Genomic DNA, 25,239 nt, shown 5'->3' on the forward strand with positions numbered 1-25,239 from the left:
TTTTATTCATTGAGCATTTCTTTGATTTGTTATTTCTTCACCTCTCATTTATCAGGGTTAAATGCCATCTACCACTGACCAATCTGTCTAAATCCTCCTGTAACCTATGACTTTATTCCTCAGTGTCAACCACCTAACCAATCTTCACATCATTCTACAAGCTTATTTTATGATCCACGCTCCCCACAGCATATTCTTCTATATCATTTACAAATGCATCATGAACAATAACAAATCCAGTGCCAATCCGTATAGTATGCCTCTGGACCGTGCTGTCTAGTCAGATAAATAGCCTTCTACCACCACACTTCTGCCACTACGCCAATTTTACATGCAACTTGCTAAGTTATCCTGGATCCCATGTGTTGTTACCTTTTACATCAGTCTCCCATGTGGGACCTGGTCAAAGGCTTTCCTAAAATCCATATAAAGCACATCAACCGCAGTACCACATCGACACACCTCTTTGAAAAATTCAGTCAAATCTGTTAGGCATGAGCTCTATCTGACAAAGCCATGATGACTATCCATGATCAAATTTTTGCCTCTCCCAGCTGTTTCTAAAATAATTTTGAAATAAATTTGGACTTTGAGAATAAGGAAGTTACAGGATTACAGGGAGAAATTGAAGTAAAAGATTAAGCATAATTGATTTTTCAAAACACTATTAATGGTATGCTGAATTGAAGATCCTCCTTCTGTATGTAAATCTCTCATGGTTATTGATCGATGGTAATGTAAGTTTGTAATGAATATTTTTATTTTTTATTCACAGGTGGAGCTGTTTCTGCAGAACAAACTGCAGAAGAACGTAAGTAAATAATGATTTCATTTAATGTATTTTCTCCATTTATTTTAGCATAGACGTACATTTTGGTCAGCATGGACCATTTGGGCTATGGAGCCTGTCTCCGTGCCGTAGGACTCTATGACTCTAACTTTCTGCATTCATTACATTTTTCTTGTATTCCGAATTTCCATGTTAATGTATTCCAGCTGATATCACATGTAAGTATTAAAGCCACTTCCCACAATTCCAGAGGGATGTTATAATAAAATTTCCACTCAGTATTGAATTGCTTCTTGAAACATTAAACCCTGAGATACTTTACTATTTTAGCCTTCATCTTTCTGTAAAGTATATCTTTTCCAAAACTGCTGAGAGTGATGATTTAGAAATCCCCCGGCTGTTTGAAATACAATGGTGCCCTAAAAGTTGAATTTGGTGGTTACTTCCACATCTCAATGAGATGTTTGCATGCAGCGGATTGCGCCTGCAGTTCCTAATCCAAACATAGAGCTGTGCTTTCGCTTTATGGTAAAACGTACTCTGCTGAAATACATTTCCAGACTAAAGTCATATTTTGTACAGGGAATAAGACATGCTGAAATGGGATTGATGCTCTATACCTCTGTGTTATGTTTCCTGTTTTGCCTTTTGTGATAATGCAGTATGCAGTTGGGAATGACACATATTCTCTCTCTCTCCCTCTCTCTCTCTCTCTATTACTCTCTCACTTGACGCTAGTTCGGGTCAGAGATGAGCTGTGCCCCTTCAAAAACAAACCCACAAGTGGACTAAAATCTGATCTTTGATCTTGGCCTTGAACATACTGCATCTTCCCAGTCATTTCATTCATAAAATACGTCTAAACCAGCAATTCAATTCAACCTGTTAGTTGTGCTCACTTCAATTTCACTCCACCATATCAGAATAGAATTGACAGCTCTCTTTCTTGTTTTTCCTCTTTGCATCTATCATTTGGGTGGGAACAATTTTTAAATGAAAATCATTTAATATTTGGGATTGAATTTCTTTATGTATAGTTTATATTGTTTTTCAACAGAAAGATTGGCACGGGAAGAAGAAGAATTTCTTGAAATGGGTAAGTTCAGAAAGAGAAAAAAACATGATTTGAAGGTTATTGAGGAATGTGCAAAATAATATTGTTTAAATGTTTCTCACAAATGTTAGATAATGCTCAGAGCAAAGAATGTCAGTGAATGCTGCCTCATCATCACAAAATATGAGACTGAGGGTCAAAGTCTTTATGATTTCCATGTAAGGCACAGTGTTCCAGTGTGAATTACAGTGAGAACAGACAACTACTTTGGGAGAATGGAAATTCTGATAGGGTAGTTAATCATCAAGGAACTCCTGGACTCACTAAATGTAGACATTGAATGCTCTGATTATTGGCATAAGTTTGTTAGAGTTCAGTTCACAAACATAAAGTTGAAACTTCACAATGGTTGTATGATAATAGTGTATTGTGGTCCTTGAGGTCACTGGGGTGCTGTCCTTGAGGCATGCACCAATGCTTGTTGATCGTTGTCAATCTTCTGACTTCTTTTCCACACCAGTGATGTCATGTGGAGTCCTTCATTTATCCTTCTAGATTCTTACTCTGGGCTGTAGTTATTAGGCTGTAGTTTATCCTGACTAACAAGATGTGGTCAATATTGGCACAATTATCTCTACAATTTCTCTGTTTCTGCCACTGCGTATTTTAACAAGTCTTTCCAAAAGGTACTCATCTAAACAAAGTTAAAAATCACACAACACCATGTTATAGTCCAAGAAGTTTAATTGGAAGCACTAACCTTTGGAGTGCTGCTCCTTCATCAGATGGTTGTCAGATGGTTCCAGTTAAACCTGGTGTTGTGTGATTTTTAACTTTGTACACCCCAGTCCAACACCAGCACCTCCAAATCTCATCTAAACACTTCACATTTAATAGCAAGGAAAATTGTGCAACACAGCATACAGGTCGTTCTCCTATAATGCTGTAGTTGTGTTCCAGTGAAACCGCACTGAGAAAATCGCTGAATAGAAATAATGGGGCCTATGGGAAAAGTGAGGTTAGGAACAGACCAGCAAAAAATATCACTCATGCTCACTCAAAAATCTCACAAAAGCCCGAAATAAAGTCCAGCACAGCCTGAATGAAGGCTTAAAACATATTTATTAATGAAACAAAAGTAAATTTAACACATAACATTGAAAAAATATTGTTAATGCAGATCATCATCATCATCATCACTGTCTTCTGGTTGATTGTCTTCTTACTGGGGTTTGGTTAAAAAGGACATCCAGCTTTTGCTGCTTTGCCCTTTTCCTTCTGTCTTGAAGAAGCTGTTCATAGGGTGCCAGATGATATCTTACTGTACTGCTACCCTGCTGTGTTCTGCATTGTAATTGTTGGCCTCGAAGAGCTGCAACTGCCTCAGGACAGAAGAGAAAAGAGAAATGGAAAGCTTTCATGGTGCATCCTGGACTTCATGTTTTTCACCTCCAGCTACGACTTTCCCCTCAGCGAGAAGCTGTTATAGATTAGCAGTGGAGAAGTCTTCACAGTGGGACTCAGGCAACTCTTCAATATCCTCACTTTCCACTTCTTCAAAGCCAACCTGCTTTGCAAAGGCAACTTTTGGGAGCTTTCCTGACAGTTCACACCCGTTGGAATCTTGGATTATGGGAGGAAATGCCAGTGCAGGCTCCTCATCTGCACAGGCATATTCACCAATTAACTTTATGTTATGGAAAGCCATGTGAAAGGCAGGCACATCTGCAGGATTTTGAGCATTTTTCTTTAGACCTTCATAAATAGATGAGACTTTTTCTTTTAGGTTAAGAAAGGTTGTCCCAAAAAAGCTTTTTTGTTTGATCTTTCATCCAAAACACTGAGAAGCCTCTCCATCTCCTCAAGTTCTTTTGGCTGTGACCTCACAGATTTGCTGGCACTCAGACTTGTTCCAGCTCGGTTGAAATGCAAAAAGAAAACATCACTGACATCACTTGTGGAACTTTAGTATGTGGATAAAGATGTCACCTCTGCTCTCTGAAAAGAGAATCAAGCCTTCACAAAAACATACTAAAGAATTAGAACATTACAGCGCAGTACAGACCCTTCGGCCCTCAAAGTTGCGCTGACCTGTGGAACCAATCTGAAGTCCATCTAACCTAAACTATTCCATTTTCATCCATATGTCTATTCAATGACCATTTGAATGACCTTAAAGTTGATGAGTCTACTAATGTTGCGGGCAGGGCGTTCCAAGCCCCTACTACTCTCTGAGTAAAGAACCTACCTCTGACATCTGTCCTACATCTATCACCCCTCAATTTAAAGCTGTCTCCCCTCGTGCTAGCCAACACTATCCGAGGATAAAGGCTCTCCCTGTCCACCCTATCTAACCCTCTGATTATCTTACATGTCTCAATTAAGTCACCTCTCAATCTTCTTCTTTTGAATGAAAACAGCTTCAAGTCCCTCAGCCTTTCCTCATAAGACCTTCCCTCCATACCAGGCAACATCGTAGTAAATCTCCTCTGAACCCTTTCCAAAGCTTCCATATTCTTCCGAAAATGCAGAGACCAGAACTATACGCAATACTCCAAGTGTGGCTGCACCAGAGTTTTGTACAGCTATAGCATGACCTCATGACTCTGAAACTCAATCCCTCTACCAATAAAAGCTAACATACTGTATGCCTTCTTAACAACTCTATCAACCTGGATGGCAACTTTCAAGGATCTGTGTACATGGCCACTAAGATCCTTCTGCTCATCTACACTACCAAGAACCTTACCATTTAACCCAGTACTCTTTATTCTTTTTGCTCCTTCAAAAGTGAGCCACCTCATACTTTTCCTCTCAGCCCAGCTCTGCAGCTTATCTATGTCCCTCTGTAACCTGTAATATCCTTTAGCACCTTTCCACAACTCCATCAACCTTGGTGTCATCCGCAAATTTACTAACCCATTCTTGTACACCCTCATCCAGGTCATTTATAAAAATGACAAACAGCAGTGGCCTCAAAACAGATCCTTGCGGTACGCCACTATTAACTAAACTCCAGGATGAACATTTTCAATAAAACACCACCCTCTGTCTTCTTTCAGCTAGCCAACGTCTGATCCAAACTGCTAAATTACCCTCAATCCTATGCCTCCGAATTTTGTGCAATAGCCTACTGTGAGGAATCTTATCAAATGCTGGCCAGTGTCCAGCAGTGTACCATCGGGATCAGTACTTGGCCCCTTATTATTTGTTACATACATAAATGATATTGATGACAATTGGGAGAAATGTGAAGCAAATTTGCAGCGGCACCAAAAGTGGTAGATCGATGAATAGTGAAGAAGATGGTTGTAGGTTACAGGCAGACAAAGATGAGATTTCAGAAGGGCAGACTAGTGGCAGATGGTAGTTAACCCTGAAGGTTGTGAGGTGATGCAGTTGGGAAGAAGAAGAAACAAAATGAGCAAGTATTTAGTGAATGGCAGGATACTGGGTAGCTCAGAGGAATAAAGGGATCTTGGGGTAATTATTCACAGATTCCTGAAGTCAGCAGAGCACATGAAGAGGACAGTTACGAAGCATATGGCACATTTACTTTCATCAGTCATGGCATGAAGTCTAAGATCAGGGATATTTTTGTTGGAATTGTACAAAGCCTTGGTCGGGCCACAGCTGGAGTACTGTGTGTAGTTCTGGTCACCTCACTACTGGAAGGATGTGTTACCACTAGAGACGGTACAGAGGAGGTTCACCAGAATGTTGCCTGGGATGGATAAATTGAGCAAGAAGGAAAGACTAGGTAAGGTTGGATTGTTTTTAGAGCAGAGAAGACTGGCTAGGGGTGGGAGAGAGCATGATTGAGGCATATAAAATTGTGAGGGGTATGGACAGGGTGAATAGAGAGCAGCTGTTCCTCTTGGTTAAAGGGTCAATTGCAAGAGAGCAATGGTTTTAGGGTAAGGGGCAGGGGATTCAGAGCGGATTTGGGAAAATGTTTTCATTCAGCAGGTAGTGGGGATCTGGAATGAACTACCTGGGAAGGTAGTGGAGTCTGGAAGTTTTACAACCTTTAAAAGATATTTGGATGAGTACTACAGATATTATAACATGCAAAGATATGGGACATGTGCAAGAAATTGGAATTAGCACACTTTTGGTGGGAGTTATGTCGGTGCAGACTCGATAGTCCAAAGGGCTTCTTCTACACTGTGTGAATTTATGACTTTATGAATCTATAAGAATGGAAAAGGAACTGGATAAAGAAATGCTTACGATCTCAAAGACAAGGATCGCTTCCAATTCCCAGTGTGGGCAGAGATCTGGCTCTAGGATTGGGCTTATAAACCATGCATGGACCCAGAGAACGCATGACCTGACATGGAATTTTCTCTGTGGACAATCGTAGTAGTTAGTGACTGATTGCTGACAATAATTGTCAAGGTGTTTTTATCATTCTGGAGGTAGGTGTGGAGAGAGCTGGTGATGGCTGATCCATTAATTGGCAGAATCCACAGGGCTAACTCGAGCTTGTAAGCAAGCAGCAATGTGAACCTTATTGGACTTGTCAGAAGATTCCAACAGAGGTGTAGTCTATTTAAGAGGGAATGAAGTCTGGGAAGGCAGTGGTCGAGGTAGGAAGGTTGAGGAGCAATGATGTGATTTATGAAAACACAATATCCAAGAGTGAAAAATGCAAGGAATTATAATGATAAGAGAAATGGATGGAGACAGGGTAAAGAGAAAAGAAGTGAAAAATCAGAAGAGCCTGGGAGTGTAAATAAAAATGATGGTCTTGATGCAGCTGACAGGAACTTTACTGTTACTCTTTAACATTTGTCTTTAACAATTTGTCTTTAACTGAGGATTTTTCTTTCACATGAACAGAGAAGATGGTTGCTTCAGAATTTGAAAAAGGTAAGACAAAGGAAAAAAAGCAAAATTTATTTGAAATACAGAAGTAGTTAATGGACACGTTTAGTTGCAGATCATCTGTATGAGCTTGTGCTAAAAAAATTGCAAAACTATAAAATAAGTCAGACATTTCTTCAGTCATCCATATGACTACCCAGGATTGGAGAGATCCTTTTGGATAAGTCATGGATTACGGAGACTTGGTCATAGATCCAATATGGCGGGTGGACCTCAGGCCTGTTAAACCCCCTCCTGTATTTGGCGGGTGTCATTTCACCAAGGATGGGGTGCAGGGTGGGATCTGACTCCCATATATGGGAAGCTCAAACTGCACAGGGTCATTTGAATTCAGTCACTGAGTTCATAATGATCACCTTTTCACTAAATTATAGGGTAGTTTTATAAGCATAAATAAGTTATGTGCAGCTGTTAAGCTATTTAAATGGCCAACCATTTAATTTCTTATCTTTTAAAGCTGCCTGTCTATGTCTGAGAGTGTTGCAAAAAACGCAAATAATCAAAAGCTATTTAATGGCCAGCCCTTTAAAATTTGTATGCCAATGCTTCAGAGAGTTGAAAAGGTCTGTTCCAGAAGTTTCAAAGGCAGTTTGTTGACAGAACACTAAGTGCTGTCAAAGTAGCATTACCAATGACTAGAAGTATGCTCCCGGTGCTATGAGCTTGTGAGGATAGGAAAAGGAGGACAGAGCAGCTGAATACGTGGCTGAAGAGCTGGTGTATGGGATAAGGATTCACATTTTCGGATCATTGGAATCCCTTCTGGGGTAGAAGTGACTGCACAAGAAGGATGGATTGCACCTGAATTGGAAGGGGACTATTATACTGGCAGGGAGATTTGCTAGACCTGCTAGGGAGGATTTAAACTAGTAAGGAGGAGGAAGGGGTGGGACCCAGGGAGGTAGTGAGGAAAGAGATCAATTGGAGGCTGGTACAGTTGAGAACAGAAGCGAGTCAAACAGTCAGGGCAGGCAGGAACAAAGCAGAGAACAAGGTAGGAATGATAAATTAAACTGCTTTTATTTCAATGCAAGAGGCCTAACAGGGAAAGCAGATGAACTTCAGGCCTGATTAGGAACATGTGACTGGGATATCATAGCAATCACAGAAATGTGGCTCAGGGATGGGCAGGACTGGCAGCTTAATGTTCCTGGAATCAAATGCTATAGGAAGGATAGAAAGGGAGGCAAGAGAGGAGTGGGAATGGCATTTTTAATAAGGGACAGCATTACAGCTTTATTTAAGGAGGATTTTCCCGAAGTACATCCAGACAAGTTATTTGGGTGGAACTGAGAAATAAGAAAGGGATGATCATCTAATTGGATTTTATTATAGACCCCCTAATAGTCAGCAGGAAATTGAGAAACAAATTTGTGAGAAGATTTCAGTTATTTGTAAGAATAATAGGGTGGTGGTAGATTTTAACTTTCCAAACATAGTTTGGGACTGCCATAGTGTCAAGGTTTTAGATGGAGAGGAATTTGTTAAGAGTGTACAAGAATATTTTAGGCAAGAACGTTCAAAAGCTGATTGGGAGCAGATGATCGCAGGGAAAGGGATGCCTGGAAAATGGGAAGTCTTCAGAAATGAGATGAGAGTCCAGAGACAGTGTATTCTTGTTAGGGTGGAAGGAAAGGCTGGTAGGTGTAGGGAATGCTGGATGACTAGAGAAATTGAGGTTTTGGTTCAGAAAAAGAAGGAAGCATATGTCAGGTATAGACAGTAAGGATCGAGTGAATCCTTAGGAGAGTATAAAGGAAGTAGGAGTATACTTCAGAGAGAAATCAGGAGGGCGAAAAAGGGGACATGAGATGGCTTTGGCAAATAAGTAAGGATTTAACCCTAAAAGGCTTTTACAAATACATTAAGGACAAAGGGTTAACTAGGGAACAAATAGGGCCCCTCAAAGATCAGCAAGGCGGCCTTTGTGTGGAGCCTCAGGAGATAGGGAGATACTAAATGAGTATTTTTGTATTAGTATTTACTGTAGAAAAGGATATGGAAAATATAGAATGTGGGGAAATAGATGAATCTTGAAAAATGTCCATATTACAGAGGCTGGATATCCTGAAATGCATAAAGGTGGGTAAATCCCTAGGACCTGATCAGGTGTACCATAGAACTTTGTTGGAAGCTAGGAAAGTGATTGCTGGGCCCCTTGCTAGGATGTTTGTATCATCGATATCACAGGTGAGGTACCAGAAGACTGGAGGTTGGCTAACATGGTATCATTATTTAATAAAGGTGGTAAGGACAAGTCAGGGAACTATAGATCTTTGAGCCTGACACTAATGGTGGGCAAGTTGTTGGAGGGAATGCTGAGGAAAGGCAAGGACTGATTAGGGATAGTCAACATGGCTTTGTGTGTGGGAAATCATGTCTCATGAACTTGATTGAGTTTTTTGAAAACGTAACAAAGAGGATTGATGAGGGCAGAGCGGTGGATGTGATCTGTATGGACTTTGGTGAGGCATTTGACAAGGTTCCCCATGGGAAACTGGTTACCAAGGTTAGATCTCATGGAATACAAGGAGAACTCACCATTTGGATACAGAATTGGTAGAAGACAGAGATGCGAGGTGGAGGGTTGTTTTTCAGACTGGAGGCCTGTGACCAATGGAGTGCCAAAAGGATCAGTGCTGTGTCCACTACTTTTCATCATTTATATAAATGATTTGGATATGATCAGAGGAGGTATAGTTAGTAAGTTTGCAGATGACACCAATATTAGAGGTGTAGTGGACAGCGAAGAAGGTTACCTCAGATTACAACGGGATGGGCCAATGGGCTGAGAAGTGGCAGATGGAGTTTAATTTAGATAAATGCAAGATGCTGCATTTTGGGAAAGCACATCTTAGCAGGACTTATACATTTATTGGTAAGGTTCTAGGGAGTGTTGCTGAACAAAGAGACCTTGGAGTGCAGATTTATAGCTCCTTGAAAGTGGTCGCAGATAGATAGGAGAGTGAATAAGGATTTTTATATGCTGTCCTTTATTCGCCAGATCATTGAGTATAGGAGTTGGGAGGTCAAGTTCTCGCTGTTCAGGATGTTGGTTAGGCCACTTTTGGAATATTGCGTGCAATTCTGGTCCCCTTCCTATTGGAAGGATGTCATGAAACGTCAAAGGTTCAGATAAGATTTACATGGATCTTACCAGAGTTGGCGGATTTGAGCTGTAGGGAGAGGCTGAATAGGCTGGGGCTGTTTTCCCTGGATCATCGGAGGCTGAGGGGTGACCTCATAGAGGTTTATAAAATAATGAGGGGCATGAATAGGATAAATAGACAAGGTCTTTTTCCTGGGGTGGAGGAGTCCAGAACTAGAGGGCATAGGTGTAGGGTGAGAGGGGAAAGGTATAAAAGAGATCTAAGGAGCTACTTTTTCATGCAGAAGGTGGTGCATATGTGGAATGAGTTGCCAGAGAAAGTGGTGGAAGCCAGTGCAACATTTAAAAAGCATTTGGATGGGTATTATGCATAGGATGGGTTTAGAGGGATATGGGCCAAGTGCTGGCAAATGGGACTAGATTAGGTTGGGCTATCTGGTCGGCATGGACGAGTTGGACTGAAGGGTGTGTTTCTCTCTGTACATCTCTCTGACTCTGTGACTCTGAGTGTATTTTATTTCACTTCAGCATGGGTCCTGAGATTAACCCCAAGTCGATACTTGGTGAGATTATAGAGAGGGGTAAGGGCAAAGGGTGATGTCTGGAGTGTCATGGGTTAGCACAATTCAGCACTAAGTTGGAAAAGGGGCTACGAGGGGCTTTTGAGAAGAACAGTGTGCATGTGTTGGCACTAGGTTGGCATAGATAGGGAATGGGAAGCCAGTGAATAGGGTTGGACTGTGAAGGATTGACGGCCTGAAACGAGAGGAAACAACCGAGACAATATCCAAGTGAACCGAGGCAGGCCGATTAAAAAACTGCCTCAAAACTCAGCAGCCTCTCAGGTTGCCTCCGACAATTGTTTGGGTTTTATGGGCCTGAATTTGTCATGCGCCCCGATCCCTGGAAAGATAAGCCAGCGGTTCACGGCAGTCTCTCCTGAAATAAGTGTCGGGAGTGGGGAAATTTCACAATTCCTGCTTACTGAAAAAAAACAGACAAATGTTTCCGGTCAGTGACCCATCCTTGGATTCTGAAGAATGTGTGATCAACCCTAAGCATTAACTCTGTTGATTCCTCTCTCCACAGATAATGCCAGTCCTGCTGATTATTTTTAGCATTTTATCTTTGGTTTTATATTTCCAGCAACTGCATTACTTTGCTCTTAAATGTCACTTATTGACTTATGTTCTCATCAACAGAGTTCTTGAAACGGGAAGAGCAACGTTTGGTTCGAAACTGTAAGTTTTGTTGAGAGAAAGGTGAAATCAGTTGAAATGTGACAAATTTATTCTCCAAAAATGCTACTGAAAAATGTTACAGATGTTTCAAATATTGTTGTGAAGAAATATGTCACAGAATAAGAAAAGTCTGACTTGAATTCATGAAGCATGGGATAGTGATCATTGAAACTTAAAGATTACTGTGAGGCCTGGATAGAGTGGACATGGAGAAGATAGTTCCATACATTAGGAGAAACTAGAATCCGAGGGCATAGCCTCAGAGTGGGGATGTGACCCTTTGGAACAGAGATGAGAAAGAATTTCTTTGGCCAGAGAGTGGTTAATCTGTGGAACTCATTGCTATTGAAGGCTGTGGAGAGCAAGTCATTGAGTGTATTTAAGACAAAGATCATGATTTGGAGGTGCCGGTGTTGGACTGGGGTGTACAAAGTTAAAAATCACACAACACCAGGTTATAGTCCAACAGGTTTAATTGGAAGCACACTAGCTTTCGGAGCGATGGGAGCGTCGCGCCGAAAGTTAGTGTGCTTCCAATTAAACCTGTTGGACTATAACCTGGTGTTGTGTGATTTTTAACTAAGAGATAGCTTCTTGATTGGTAAGGGGATCACGGGTTACATGGAGAAGATAGGAGAATGGCGTTGAGAAACACATCAGCCATGTTTAAATAGCAGAGCAGACTTGATGGCCTAAATGGCCTAATTCTGCTCCCTAATCTTCTGGTCTAAACCTGAGCACTTCATAAATACCATGTCCACCTTTCAGCTTTTATTACATCCTTCAATAATATTGAAGAATGTTTGGGAACACAATATATCATCAAGATGAAGAAACTTGTTTTATTGTGATCGATCCAAATGCCTCCTAATTGGATTCTTCTTAAATTGGGGCCTGCTTTCTATGGCCAGTACTTTAAGTAGACTGGCTGATGCATCCAAAACTGAACTTGTACTCTGTGGCAATAGGGGTTGACAATGCCCATTGTGTACTGGCTACAAAATGTGGAAATTTTACCTTGTTCCTATTATATTGAAACCTAAGTGCACAAGTCATCTTGACAGCCACTGTGATGGGATAACCACTATTGTTCAGAACACAAATCTGCTCTACCAGATGACATAATTCTGTTGTGGTGTCCCAGGATATCCTAAGTCTCTGTCTACTATGTGTTCTTGAGGGAATGACAATGAGGATAGTACACTCTGAGCCTTCCAAACTTCTTCCACATCCTGAGATGAGCCTATTTATCCTATTCATGACCCTCATGATTTTATAAACCTCTATAATGTCACCCCTCAGCCTCCGATGCTCCAGGGAAAACAGATCCAGCCTATTCAACTTTTCCTTATAGCTCAAATGCTCCAACCCTGGCAACATTCTTGTAAATCTTTCCTGAACCCTTTCAAGTTTCACAACATCCTTCCAATAGGAGGGAGACCAGAATTGCACACAATATTCCAAAAGTGGCCTAACCAATGTCCTGTAAAGCCACAACATGACCTCCCAACTCCATACTGAATACTCTGACCAATAAAGGCAAGCATACTAAATGCCTTCTTCACTATCCTATGTTAACCTACACCTCCGTTCTTCTGACCAAAATACATAATCTCACATTGTCTCACACTGTATTCCACCTGTCACTTCTTTGTTGACTCTCTTAGCCTGTCCAAGACCTTCTGTAATCTTCCTGCTTCCTCAATGCTACCTGTCCTCCATCTACCTTTCTGTTATCTGCAAACTTAGCAACAATGCACTCAGTTCCTTTGTCCAGATTGTTATTATATAATATGAATAGTTGCGGTCCCAACTGTGACACCTGGAGAGCTCCACTAGTCACCATTTCAAAAGTCAAATCTGTGTAATAACCTTCATCACAATACATCTGTCTTATATCCAGATGTTTCAGGTCCAGTGACCTTTCTTCAGAACAGCTGAAGTTCTGAAGAAGAGTCACTGGACCCAAAATGTGAACTCTGTTTTCTCCCAATGGATGCTGCCAGAACTACAGAGCAATTTGTTTTTGTTTCTGATTTCCAGCTTCCGCAATTGTTTAGTTTTTAGTATCATATTTTGCTATTGGTTGTCATTTGTCAGTGAACATATGCACATCAGACTGCAAAATATTCCTTAAAAAAGTGAAGAAAATAAAAATAAACAAAATGATATATCAAGGTAAGACTGTAAAGATCTTCACCCAACAGCAAAAGAAAGTTTCAACCTGTTTCCCAATGATATCCTTTACAGATACTCAATCTTAGGGAAACATCACTCCTATATTAACTCTTCAAATTTTTACTTAATTGAGTCGTTTCAGTTCTACTTTGTGGATGGCTGAGACAGTTTAATGACATCATTCCAAATCTACTATAACTGATTTTTTAATAAAAAACCATGCAGTTTCACTAGTATCTTGTAGAGAAGGAAATCCACTCTTACCTGGGCTGGCATGCAGGTGAGTCCACATTCAAGGGTGATTATGAAATGGCCCTGGGAACCCACCTTTTCAAGGGCAATTAGGGATGGACAAATAGTGGCTTTACAAGTGATACCCACATGAATTAGAAAGAATGGTGCCAATATTATTATGGCCCTTTCAATTTCAGGGGCAATCTAATTTGTTACTTCTCTGATTAAGGGCTATATACGAAATGATTGGATTACTTACAGTGTGGAAACAGGCCCCTCAGCCCAACAAGTCTGCACTGACCCGCTGAAGTGCAACCCACCCAGACCCATTCCCCTACATCTACCCCTTCACCTAATACTACGGGCAATTTAGCATGGCCAATTCACCTAACCTGCACATTTTTGCACTGTGGGAGGAAACCGGAGTACCCACAGACATGGGAAGAATGTGCAAACTCCACACAGTCAGTCGCCTGAGGCCGGAATTGAACCCGGGTCTCTGGCACTGTGAGGCAGCAGTGCTAACCACTGTGCCACCGTGCCGCCCACTAAGGGGTGTGGAGTTTTATTTAGAGATCATGGTTCAATTCCCTGACCTTCACGCTGGTGGGCACATACCCTCCTCCACTTGGCCAAGTCGTCATACAGAGATTTAGTACTTGTGGTACTTAATTTAGTACTTAATTCAAGCACTTCTACTTCGCTCCCCCCTCCTCCCAATAAAAATGCTACATTCTGCCTGATGGCCTTGCCAGGTGGCTCCAGAACCCATCACCGTTGCTAAGTTACTCACACTTTTCAGCACCTCCACCATCATGGAAAACTTGCTGTGAGGGTGCTGTGGTGAATCTGTGGAACTCATTGCCATGGAAGTCTGTGGAGGCTAAAGATTGAGTGTCTCTAAGTCAGAGTTAAATAACTCATTGATTAGTAAGGGGATCAAGGGTTATGGGAGAACGTAGGAGAATCGGTTTGAGAAACATATCAATCATGATCGAGTGGTGGAGCAGAGTTGATGAGCAGAATGGCCTAATTCTGCTCCTGTATCTTATGGCTGATGATAAATATTTTGCTGAGCGTTATTGTCAGAAAGTGGCCTTTTGTTCCCCTTGCTCCAGGACTGACCTGTAATGAAAATGAAGTATTTTGGAATTTTGCAGTAAGCCATTTGGCTTCTGAAACAGAGATAAAAACAAGGACTGCAGGTGCTGGAAACTAGAGTCTAGCTTAGAGTGGTGCTGGAAAAGCACAGCAAGTCAGGCAGCATCCGAGGAGCAGGAAAATTGACGTTTCGGGCAAAAGCCCTTATCAGGAATAGAGGCAGGGCGCCTGCAGAGTGGAGAGATAAATGAGAGGGGGGTAGGGGTGGAGAGAAAATAGCATAGAGTACAATAGGTGAATGGAGGTGGGGATGGAGGTGATAGGTCAGAGAGGACGGTGGAGGAAGGTAGCAAAGAGTACAATGAGTGAATGGGGTGGGGATGGAGGTGAGAGGTCAGAGAGGAGGGTGGAGTGGATTGTGGAAAGGAAGATAAGCAGGTAGGACAGGTCACGGGGACGGTGCTGAGCTGGACAGAGAGACAGATGAGTTCATTGGAACATGAAGGATGGGCCATTTGGGTGAAATATGAGGGAGACTTAAAGTACAGGACACTCATAATAATTATTGACATGAATTTCATTTTACTTGTACTTCTTGTCTGTAGTTCATGTGAGCTGATTGTTTCTGTTCCCTGTCTGCAGTGAAAATTGAAGAAGAAGCTGCAAAAGCAAGAGAGGGTAAGTTCAATTTAAGGAAGAAAAAATGACAAACAGAGGTCACTTGTAACTTTAAAATATTATTCAGCACTCAGCTTGATCTGTTTGGTTCAGTGTTTTCAATGCTCATGGATTGTTCTTGTCTGTCTGCAGCACCATGTCAGCCAGCAGCCGCAGAAGCAGCAGCAGCAACACCACCACCACCACCACCACCACCTCCTCCTCCAGAACCTGGTACGTTCCATCTAGAATTTTAGCTAGAGTGGTAATGAGAAATGTAGGCCTTTTCGAGATCGATGCTTGTTCTGCTATTGTGCAACATTAAGAAATGGTGTGCCAGTAAATATTAGAGACACAATCTAAAAATAAATCAAGGGCAAGTGTTAAGTGGGTTTAATGTCACATCATTATTTAAAATGAAGTCCTGGATTTTCATTACAGCAAACAGCCTGTCCATCGTAGCAAAATTACAGATGTGGCAAAAATTGGGAGTTCCACATCCAAACAGAGCACATACCATTTCAATGTGTGCCAGTAGAACTGAGTAGCATTTTGAGTACACATATCACACGGAGGCATCTGCCTCCATGCCAGTGTAATTTTGGTGTCTAAAGTACAAGATACACACATTAAACCTGGTGGAAACAAGTCTGAATTTTGTGGAGTATTGTGGATATCCGGGTCACCCTTTTAGAAACCTAAAGTGTCCCTTTGTGTATGACCCAGGGATACTTTGAGAGAGACCAGGTGCTCCTTTGGGAGAATTAAAGTGCCTCTGCCTCGCAACACACCTCCAGGATTTGTCTCCCAAGGCTGACCTGGACTCAGTCTGTTTCCCGCGGCAGGCCCTGGTCCTTGACTCGCCTGTGGGATTAGCTTCCCGTGCCAGCATGGTCTGCCCCCTGTGCCAGGCTGCGGCCCCTGGCCTGCCTCCAGGTCTTGACTCCCAGGTTGGCCCAGGGCCCAGACGACTGGGGCTCACCTCCTCCATTCTTTCCAGGGATGTTTAAGAAGCTACAAGTTAGGGGTGCCGGGGATGGGAGAGGAACTACAGAAAAGGGAAGAAAGGAAAGGAAAAGGAACTGGCAAAGCAGAGGAGCTCCGGCTGGAGAGTGCTACTCTGCTGCCATCTTGCAACGCAACATTGACATTGGATCTCACTAGTTCTGAGGGCATCATGTTGAGTGGAAGCAAGAGGCCCTTTGCTGATTAACCCCTACTGGCCACCCTATATCAACAAATCAGCATACCTTCATGTTTACCTCCATGTTAAGCTTGGCGGCACTGAGGCTAACAGGGTTAGAGAGCATATTCTTGGTGGGAGACCTCAGTGCACGTCATGAATAGTGGCTGAGAAGCACCACAAATGGCCAAACTGGTCAATTCCTGAAGGACAATATGCCCAACTTGGTCCACAGAGGGTAGTGAGGCAATCAACAAGAAGGTAAATCCTATTTGACTTCACTTTTATCAATCCACCTGTCACAGATGCAAACTTCCCATGTTCACTTTGAGGTTGTTGTCTCTCTTATTGCATGACACTACCATTCATGCTTCAGAGGATAGATTTAGAATGGATCCACCAGCTCAAAAAGGGTAAATACATGAGATGCCTTGGGCCATCAGCACCAGAAATTTATTCAACCACAACTTGTAACCTCTTAGAGTCATAGAGTTGTACAGCATGGAAACAGACCATTCAGCCCAACTCATCCATGCTCACCAGGTTTCCTAAACTGAACTACTCTCATTTGCCTGCATTTGCCCATATCCTGTTCAACCTTTCCTATCAATGTACCTGTCCAAATGGCTTTTAGAATCATAGAGCATGGAGATGTCAAGCACGGAAACTGACCCTTTGGTCCAACTCCGCCATGCAGTTCAGATACCCTAGATTAATCCAGTTCCATTTGCCAGCACTTGGCCCATATCCCTCTAAACCCTTCCTACTCATATATCCATCCAGATGTATTTTAAATATTGTAATTGTACCAGTCTCCACCACTTCCTCTGGCAGCCCATTCCATACACGCACCACCTTCTGCGTGAAAAAGTTAACCTTTAGGTCTCGTTTATATCTTTTCCCTCTCACCCTAAACCTCTAGTTTTGGACTCTCCCACCCCCAGGGAAAAGACCTTGTCTATTTATCCTGTTCATGCCCCTCATGATTTTATAAACCTCTAAAAGGTCAACCCTCAGCCTCTAAAGCTCCAGGGTAAACAGCTCCAGCCTATTCAACCTATACCTCAGATCCTCCAACCCTGGCAACATCCTTGTAAATCTTTTATGAACTCTTTCAAGTTTCACAACATCCTTCCATTAGGTTGAACCCGTCTCTACTATGTCCTCTGGCAACCTGTTCCATATAAGCGCCACCCTGTATGGACCCCTCAGGTCCCTTTTAGATCTTTTCTCTCTCACCTTAACCCTGTGCCATCTAGTTTTGTAGTCCCCTACCCTGTGGAAAAACCTGGTCTATTTATCCTATCCATGCCACCTCATGATTTTATAAAGCTCTACAAGGTCACCCCTCAGCTTCGTACACTCCAGGGAAAAAACATTTCCCAGCCTGTTGAGCCTCTCCTTCTCACACAAATCCTCCAGTCTTGATAAGATCCTTGTACCCTTTCCAGTTTAATAATATCCTTCCTACAGCAGGGCAACCAGTATTGTACGCAGTATTCCAAGTATAACCTTACCAATGTCATGTTCGGCAGTAACATGATATCCCAACTCCTAGACAATAGACAATAGACAATAGGTGCAGGAGTAGGCCATGCAGCCCTTCGAGCCTGCACCGCCATTTAATATAATCATGGCTGATCATTCCTAATCAGTATCCTGTTCCTGCCTTATCTCCATAACCCTTGATTCCACTATCTTTGAGAGCTCTATCCAACTCCTTCTTAAATGAATCCAGAGAGTGGGCCTCCACTGCCCTCTGGGGCAGAGCATTCCACACAGCCACCACTCTCTGGGTGAAGAAGTTTCTCCTGAGCTCTGTCGTAAATGGTCTACCCTGTATTTTTAAGCTGTGTCCTCTGGTTCGGTACTCACCCATCAGTGGAAATGTTTCCTACTGCCAGAGTGTCTAATCCTTTCATAATCTTACACGTCTCAATCTTTGAAACTCAAGGGTATACAAGCCCAGTCGCTTCAGTCTTTCAGTGTAAGGTAATCCTGTCATTCCAGGAATTGACCTCGTGAACCTACGCTGCACTCCCTCAATAGCCAGAATGTCTTTTCTCAAATTTGGAGACCAGAACTGCACACAGTACTCCAGGTGTGGTCTCACCAGGGCCCTGTACAGCTGCAGAAGCACCTCTTTGCTTCTATACTCAATTCCTCTTGTTATGAAGGCCAGCATGCTATTAGCCTTCTTCACTACCTGCTGTATCTGCATGCTTACCTTCATTGACTGGTGTACAAGAACACCCAGATCTCTCTGTACTGCCCCTTTACATAAATTGATTCCATTGACGTAGTAGTCTGCCTTCCTGTTCTTGCTACCAAAGTGGATAACCATACATTTATCCACATTAAACTGCATCTGCCATGCATCTGCCCACTCACCTAACTTGTCCAGGTCACCCTGTAATCTCCTAACATCCTCATCATTTTTCACCCTGCCACCCAGCTTTGTATCATCAGCAAATTTGCTAATGTTATTGCTGATACCATCTTCTATATCATTAACATATATTGTAAACAGCTGTGGTCCCAGCACGGATCCCTGCGGTACCCCACTGGTCACTGCCTGCCATTCTGAAATGGAGCCGTTTATCACTACCCTTTGTTTCCTATTAGCCAACCAATTTTCAATCCAATCTAGTACTTTGCCCCCAATACCATGCACCCTAATTTTACTCACTAACCTCCTGTGTGGGACTTTATCAAAAGCTTTCTGAAAGTCCAGGTAGACTACATCTACTGGATTTCCCTCGTCCAACTTCATAGTTACATCCTCAAAAAATTCAAGAAGATTAGTCAAGCATGATTTCCCCTTCATAAATCCATGCTGACTCTGTCCTATCCTGCTACTACTATCCAGATGTGCAGTAATTTCATCCTTTATAATAGACTCCAGCATCTTTCCCACCACTGAGGTCAGACTAACTGGTCTATAATTACCTGCTTTCTCTCGCCCACCTTTCTTAAAAAGTGGTATAACATTAGCCTTGTTGAAACTTTATTGCTGGAACAGCACAGCAGGTCAGGCAGCATCCAGGGAACAGGAGATTCGACGTTTCGGGCACAGGCCCTTCTTCAAGGGCCTGTGCCCGAAACGTCGAATCTCCTGTTCCCTGGATGCTGCCTGACCTGCTGTGCTGTTCCAGCAATAAAGTTTCAACTTTGATCTCCAGCATCTGCAGACCTTACTTTCTCCTATAACATTAGCCACCCTCCAATCCTCAGGAACCGACCCCGAATCTATTGAACTCTGGAAAATAATCACCAACGCATCCGCAATTTCCCGAGCCACCTCCTTCAGTACCCTAGGATGCAGACCATCAGGCCCCGGAGACTTATCAACCTTCAGACCTAACAGTCTCTCCAACACCAAATCCTGGCAAATATAAATTCCCTTAAGTTCAGGTCCTTCAGCCACTGTTACCTCAGGGAGATTGCTTGTGTCTTCCCAAGTGAACACAGATCTGAAGTACCCATTTAATTCCTCTGCCATTTCTTTGTTCCTAGTAATATATTCCCCTGTTTCTGTCTTCAAGGGCCCAATTTTTGTCCTAACCATTTTTTTGCCTTGCACATACCTAAAAAAGCTTTTACTATCCTCCTTAATATTCTTGGCCAGTTTACCTTCGTACCTCATTTTTCCTCTGCATATTTCCTTCTTAGTAATCCTCTGTTGCTCTTTAAAAGCTTCCCAGTCCTCAGTTTTCCCACTTATCTTAGCTATGTTATACTTTTTCTCTTTTAACTTTATATGTTTCTTTACTTCCCTCATCAGCCACGGCCGCCCATGCCTCCTCCTGGGATCTTTCTTCCTTTTAGGAATGAACTGATCCTGCAACTTCTGCATTATACACAGAAATATCCGCCATTGTTCCTCCACGGTCATCCCTGCTAAGGTATTGCACCATTGAACTTTGGCCAGCTCCTCCCTCATAGCTCCATAATTCCCTTTATTCAACAGACGTACTGTCACTTCCAACTGTACCTTCTCCCTCTCAAATTGCAGATTGAAGCTTATTGTATTATGGTCACTACTTCCCAATGGCTCCTTCACTTCGAGGTCTCTGACCAATTCTGGTTCGTTACACAATACCAGATCCAGAATTGCCTTCACCCTGGTCGGCTCCAGCACCAGCTGCACTAAGAATCCATCCCTGAGGCACTCCACAAAGTCTCTTTCTTGTGGCCCAATACCATCCTGATTCTCCCAGTCTACCTGCATGTTAAAATCCCCCATAACAACTGTAGTGACATCTTTGCGACAGGCCAATTTCAGCTCCTGATTTAACTTACATCCGACCTCCAGACTACAGTTTGGGGGCCTGTAGATGACTCCCAAGAGGGTCTTTTTACCCCTGGTATTTCGAAGCTCTATCCACACTGACTCTACATCCCCTGACTCTAGGTCCCCCCGCGCAAGGGACTGAATATCGTCCCTTACCAACAAGGCCACCCCACCCCCTCTGCCCGTCAGTCTGTCCTTACGATAGCACGTGTAGCCTTGAATATTCATTTCCCAGGCCCTGTCCACTTGAAGCCACGTCTCAGTTATCCCCACAATATCGTATCTGCCAATTTCCAAAAGAGCCTCAAGCTCATCCATCTTATGTCTAATGCTTCGTGCATTCATGTATAGTATTTTTAATTTGTTACTGCTCTCACCCTTCCCATCAACCCTTATTTCACTCAACCTTACAGCATGATGCCTTTCCGAGTTTTCTGCCTCATTAATACAGTTGTCTTTCTTGACTTCTCTTGTTCTAACTTTCCCTTCAATTTCCTTTTTAAACATCCAGCTTGTCCCCTCCCCCCCGCTACTTAGTTTAAATCTAGCGGTGTTGCAGTAGAAAACCTGCCTGCCAGTATGCTGGTCCCTAACCTATTAAGGTGCAAGCCGTCTCTCTTGTAGAATTTATGTTTACCACAAAATATACCCCAGTGATCCAAGAACTTAAATCCTTGCTTCCTGCACCAGTTCCCCAACCACACGTTCAAGTCCATTATCTCCCTGTTTCTGGCCACACTAGCGCGAGGAACTGGAAGCAAACCGGAGATAACCACCTTGGGCGTCCTGCTTTTCTTCCTAGTTCTCCGAAGTCTGGCTGTAGTATGTTCCTCCTCTTCTTCCCGACATCATTTGTGCCGACATGTACCACCACCTCTGGCTCTTCACCCTCATCCTTGAGGATTTCCTGCACTCTGTCCGCGATGTCTTTCACTCTAGCACCAGGAAAGCAACACACCATCCTTAAATCCCGTCTGCTGCCACAAAAACCCCGGTCAGTTCCTCTCACGATGGAGTCCCCTATTACCACGACTCTGTGCGATGTCCGACTCTTCCACTCTGCATCTCCGGCAACTTTTGATTGACAAACTTGGCCGCCCTGCGAACTGACAGTGTCATCAGTCTCTGCTTCCAAAAGCTTCAACTTGTTCCTGACAGGTACTTCTCCCGGGGTCTCTTGCACCTGTCTCCTCTCTGCCTTCCTCATCATTTGCTCTCTTCTGCTCTCTTCTGGCATGATTGGTGTAATAACATCGCTGAAGGTCTTGTCCAGAAAGATCTCATTTTCTCGGATGAGCCTAAGGTCTTCGAGTTCTTTCGTCAGTGCTGCAATATGCTCGGTCATGCCCTGACCAATGAAGCCTGATGTGCCAAACACTGTCTTCACCACCCTGTCTACCTGTGATGCCACTTTCAAGAAAATATGTACCTGAACCCTGGGATGTCTCTGTTCGACAGCGTTCTTCAGGGCCCTCCTATTAGCAATGTTAGTTCGGCTCTGATTTGTCTTACCTGAATCTTGCGGCCCAGTATTCCAGCAACCTGTTGTGGTGGTCTTGAAGCATTATTGTCTTTCTCGACTCAGAAGCCATGAATTGATGGACTTTGTCTTAATTTCTAAAATTCTTTTTGTTATCTATGCCTTCTGTTGTTAATCTAGGCACTGTGTTATGTTGATGTATACACTTTTCACATTTTTTGTAAAAAAAAACAAGTGACAATAAATTATTCAAGTACATGTATATCCTGTTAGTCAGAATCCCTTCCAACAATGTACCCACCGCTGATGTTAGGCTCACCAATCATGGCTCGCTGGCTTTTCCTTGCAATGTTTCTTAAATAATGGCATAACATTAGCCACCATTCAGTCTTCCGACAGCTCACCTGTGGCAGTTGATGATACAAATATCTCTGTCATGGGTCCTGCAATTTCTTCCCCAGCTTTCAACATTGCCCAGTATACATTTGATCAGGCCCTAGGCATTTAACAACTGTTATGCATTTTAAGATCTTCAGCGTATCCTCTTCTACAATGCGCACTCGTTCCAAGAGATCACTATTTATTTCACCAAGTTCCCTAGCTTCCATGTCTTTCACCACAGTAAATACTGATGCAAAGTATTTGTTTGGATCTCAATATTTCCTGTAGTTCCATACATTGTTGGCCTTGTTGATCTTTAAGAATAGAATGGAATAGCCTTTATTGTCACTTGTACTCAAATTATTGCAGTGAAAAGTTTGTAATGTCAACGCTTTGCCTCCATTTTAGGTACTGGATACCAAGGTGCAGATACTTTAAGCATTTGATACAGAATTGAAAGAGTTGAGCTGGATGTAGGTTTTCTCTCTGAGCTGGAACTCTATCAACAAACACATTGACTTGGATCCTATTTACGACCCCCGAGAAAAAGAACAGGAAATGATACCTCCATAGGAAATGATGTCACCACAGGAAATGATATCACCAAGCCTAGAAGCCTCAAGTATATAAATAGAAAGGGGGCTTCATCACCAGTGCTTTATTCGGAGGCTCACTGAAGATATTACCTAGTATGCTGACGAAATGTCTGAAAACGAATCTTCCAGCTCAGAGAGCAAACTTACATCCAGAACCTCAACCTGAGTTACAAATCTTCTCAAAACACGCTAAAAGGTTTAGCATAGGAGTACAACATTTTAAAAGTGCTCAACTTACTCAAAGTCTAGAATAAGAATAAAAGTTTTCAATTATACTCCGTTTTACTAAGTCATGCCCGTTGCGCTTCAGAACATGAAGCCTCACTGCCTCCACATGATCGCCTTTAACCTAGATTCACCTCTGGGCCTCACATCCAGGAGATGTCTCCCAGGCCAGCCTGGGCTCAGACAGCCTCCCACTCTGGGCTCCAGCCCTCGATTTGCCTCTGGAAATTGTCTAAGGGGCGCTATTCTTTCCCCCAGTTACTTTTTTTGGTCTTAATATACTTGTAGAATCCCTTTGGATTGTCCTTAGCTTTTCTGCCAAATCTATCTTATCTCCCTTTTTTGCCCTCCTGATTTCCCTCTTCGGTGTACTCCCACACCTCCTGTACTTTTCAAGGAATTCACTTGACCCCAGCTGTTTAAATCTGACATATGCCTCCTTTTTCTTGACTAGAACTTCAATACCTTTAGTCATCCACTCCTGCCAGCTTTGCCCTTCACACTAACAGGAACGTTCTGTCCCTGAAATCTCATTATCTCTGTTATGGACTAGGAAAGCCCACTCAAAATATTCTTAAACAGGCAGCCCCACACCATAAGTTTGCAATTTGTTTCGGTAAGTGTACAGTGAAAAATTACCCAGAGCAAGATAACTAGGTTGACTACTAGATTTTAAAACAGACAAAAAATTATTCACCAAGTTATGCAATGAAACACAAAGAACAGAATAAAGAACCCCTGCAGAACTCAACTTATCCAACTAGAGTTAATTATGGTTTCCGAATATACACAACAGTCCCAATAAGCAAGCTCCCTTTAATAATCAATATAAATGGAACACATGCTTACAGGTTGAAGTTGAAGGGGAAAAAGAGAGAGTGAGTTTCCACACAGCTCCCTGTTGAACCTCTCACCAGGTCAGACTGAACTAAATCTGCTCAGCTCAGGTCAGCTAGAGAGCTGACCACTCTCCTCTCTTTATACAGGTCACCTCTAAGGCCTGACCACTTTGGCCTGAAGTCTCATCTGTTTACATATAAACAAAAGGCCTCTCAAAATCCTTTTCGTCTCTGTAAGAAGCCAGGCCCGGTTTATTGCCCCTCTGAGAAAATCAAGGACAGAGTCTCCTTGAGCCGAGGAGCAGCTTTTAGGAAAAAAAGGACTAGCTTTGTGAAATCTCGCTTTTGAAATCCTAACACACTTTTGAAATGTTCTGTCCAATGTCCTCAAAATTGGACTTGCCCTAACTTAAGCCTTTAACTTATTGATCAGGCCTCTTCTTTTCCATAATTATATTAAAAATAATGAATTTATGGACATTGGTCCCAAAGTGCTCTCCCCCTAACATCTCAATCACTTGCCTTGGTCTTGTCGTTCTGCCCTTCCTACCATTGCTATTAAGCCAAGGGTTCAATCTTGGTATAGTGAACTTTGCAAGCCAGTAGCATCACATGGTATACCTAAAGTTCACTTCCTAACCTGGTGAAAATGCAACTCAGAATTTTGCTAAATATGGGGGCATGTTGTCAAAGCTTCTCATCAAGACAGGTTGGCTCTGTTTGGCTGCGATATTGCCACAGAGAAAGCACAGGACTACATCTAAGATAAACAGCATAAACAAAAAACAAAATAGACCAAGTTGGCGATCCATAGCTAACAGATTACACCTGCAGTCTGGTCACATGCCATTGTGAATTAACCATTGTCATCCTCAATGATGGCGCAGCCCATCCAAACACAAGGCTAAAGCACTTACAGTCATAGAGATGTACAGCACAGAAACAGACTCTTCGGTCCAACTCGTCCATGCCGACCAGATATCCTAA

At 42.6% G+C, this 25,239-nt stretch overlaps 1 protein-coding gene across 1 annotated transcript in view; it reads left to right on the plus strand.

Annotated features, from left to right (window-relative positions):
* The first annotated feature begins 6,527 nt into the window (after positions 1–6,527).
* Positions 6,528–25,239, plus strand: part of LOC122550340 (uncharacterized) — a 121,326-nt gene continuing 102,614 nt past the window's right edge. Inside the window, exons 1-4 of the mRNA XM_043691068.2 lie at positions 6,528–6,719; positions 11,046–11,084; positions 15,240–15,275; positions 15,408–15,488. Of these exons, the coding sequence (XP_043547003.2) occupies positions 6,695–6,719; positions 11,046–11,084; positions 15,240–15,275; positions 15,408–15,488 (181 nt within the window). The 5' untranslated portion in view covers positions 6,528–6,694. The remainder of the gene's footprint in view (positions 6,720–11,045; positions 11,085–15,239; positions 15,276–15,407; positions 15,489–25,239) is intronic.

Source organism: Chiloscyllium plagiosum, unplaced genomic scaffold (genome assembly GCF_037043375.1).
Source record: "Chiloscyllium plagiosum isolate Xiang-an unplaced genomic scaffold, Cpla_swu_hap1 HiC_scaffold_5, whole genome shotgun sequence".
In the NCBI taxonomy this organism is placed as follows: Eukaryota; Metazoa; Chordata; class Chondrichthyes; order Orectolobiformes; family Hemiscylliidae; genus Chiloscyllium; species Chiloscyllium plagiosum.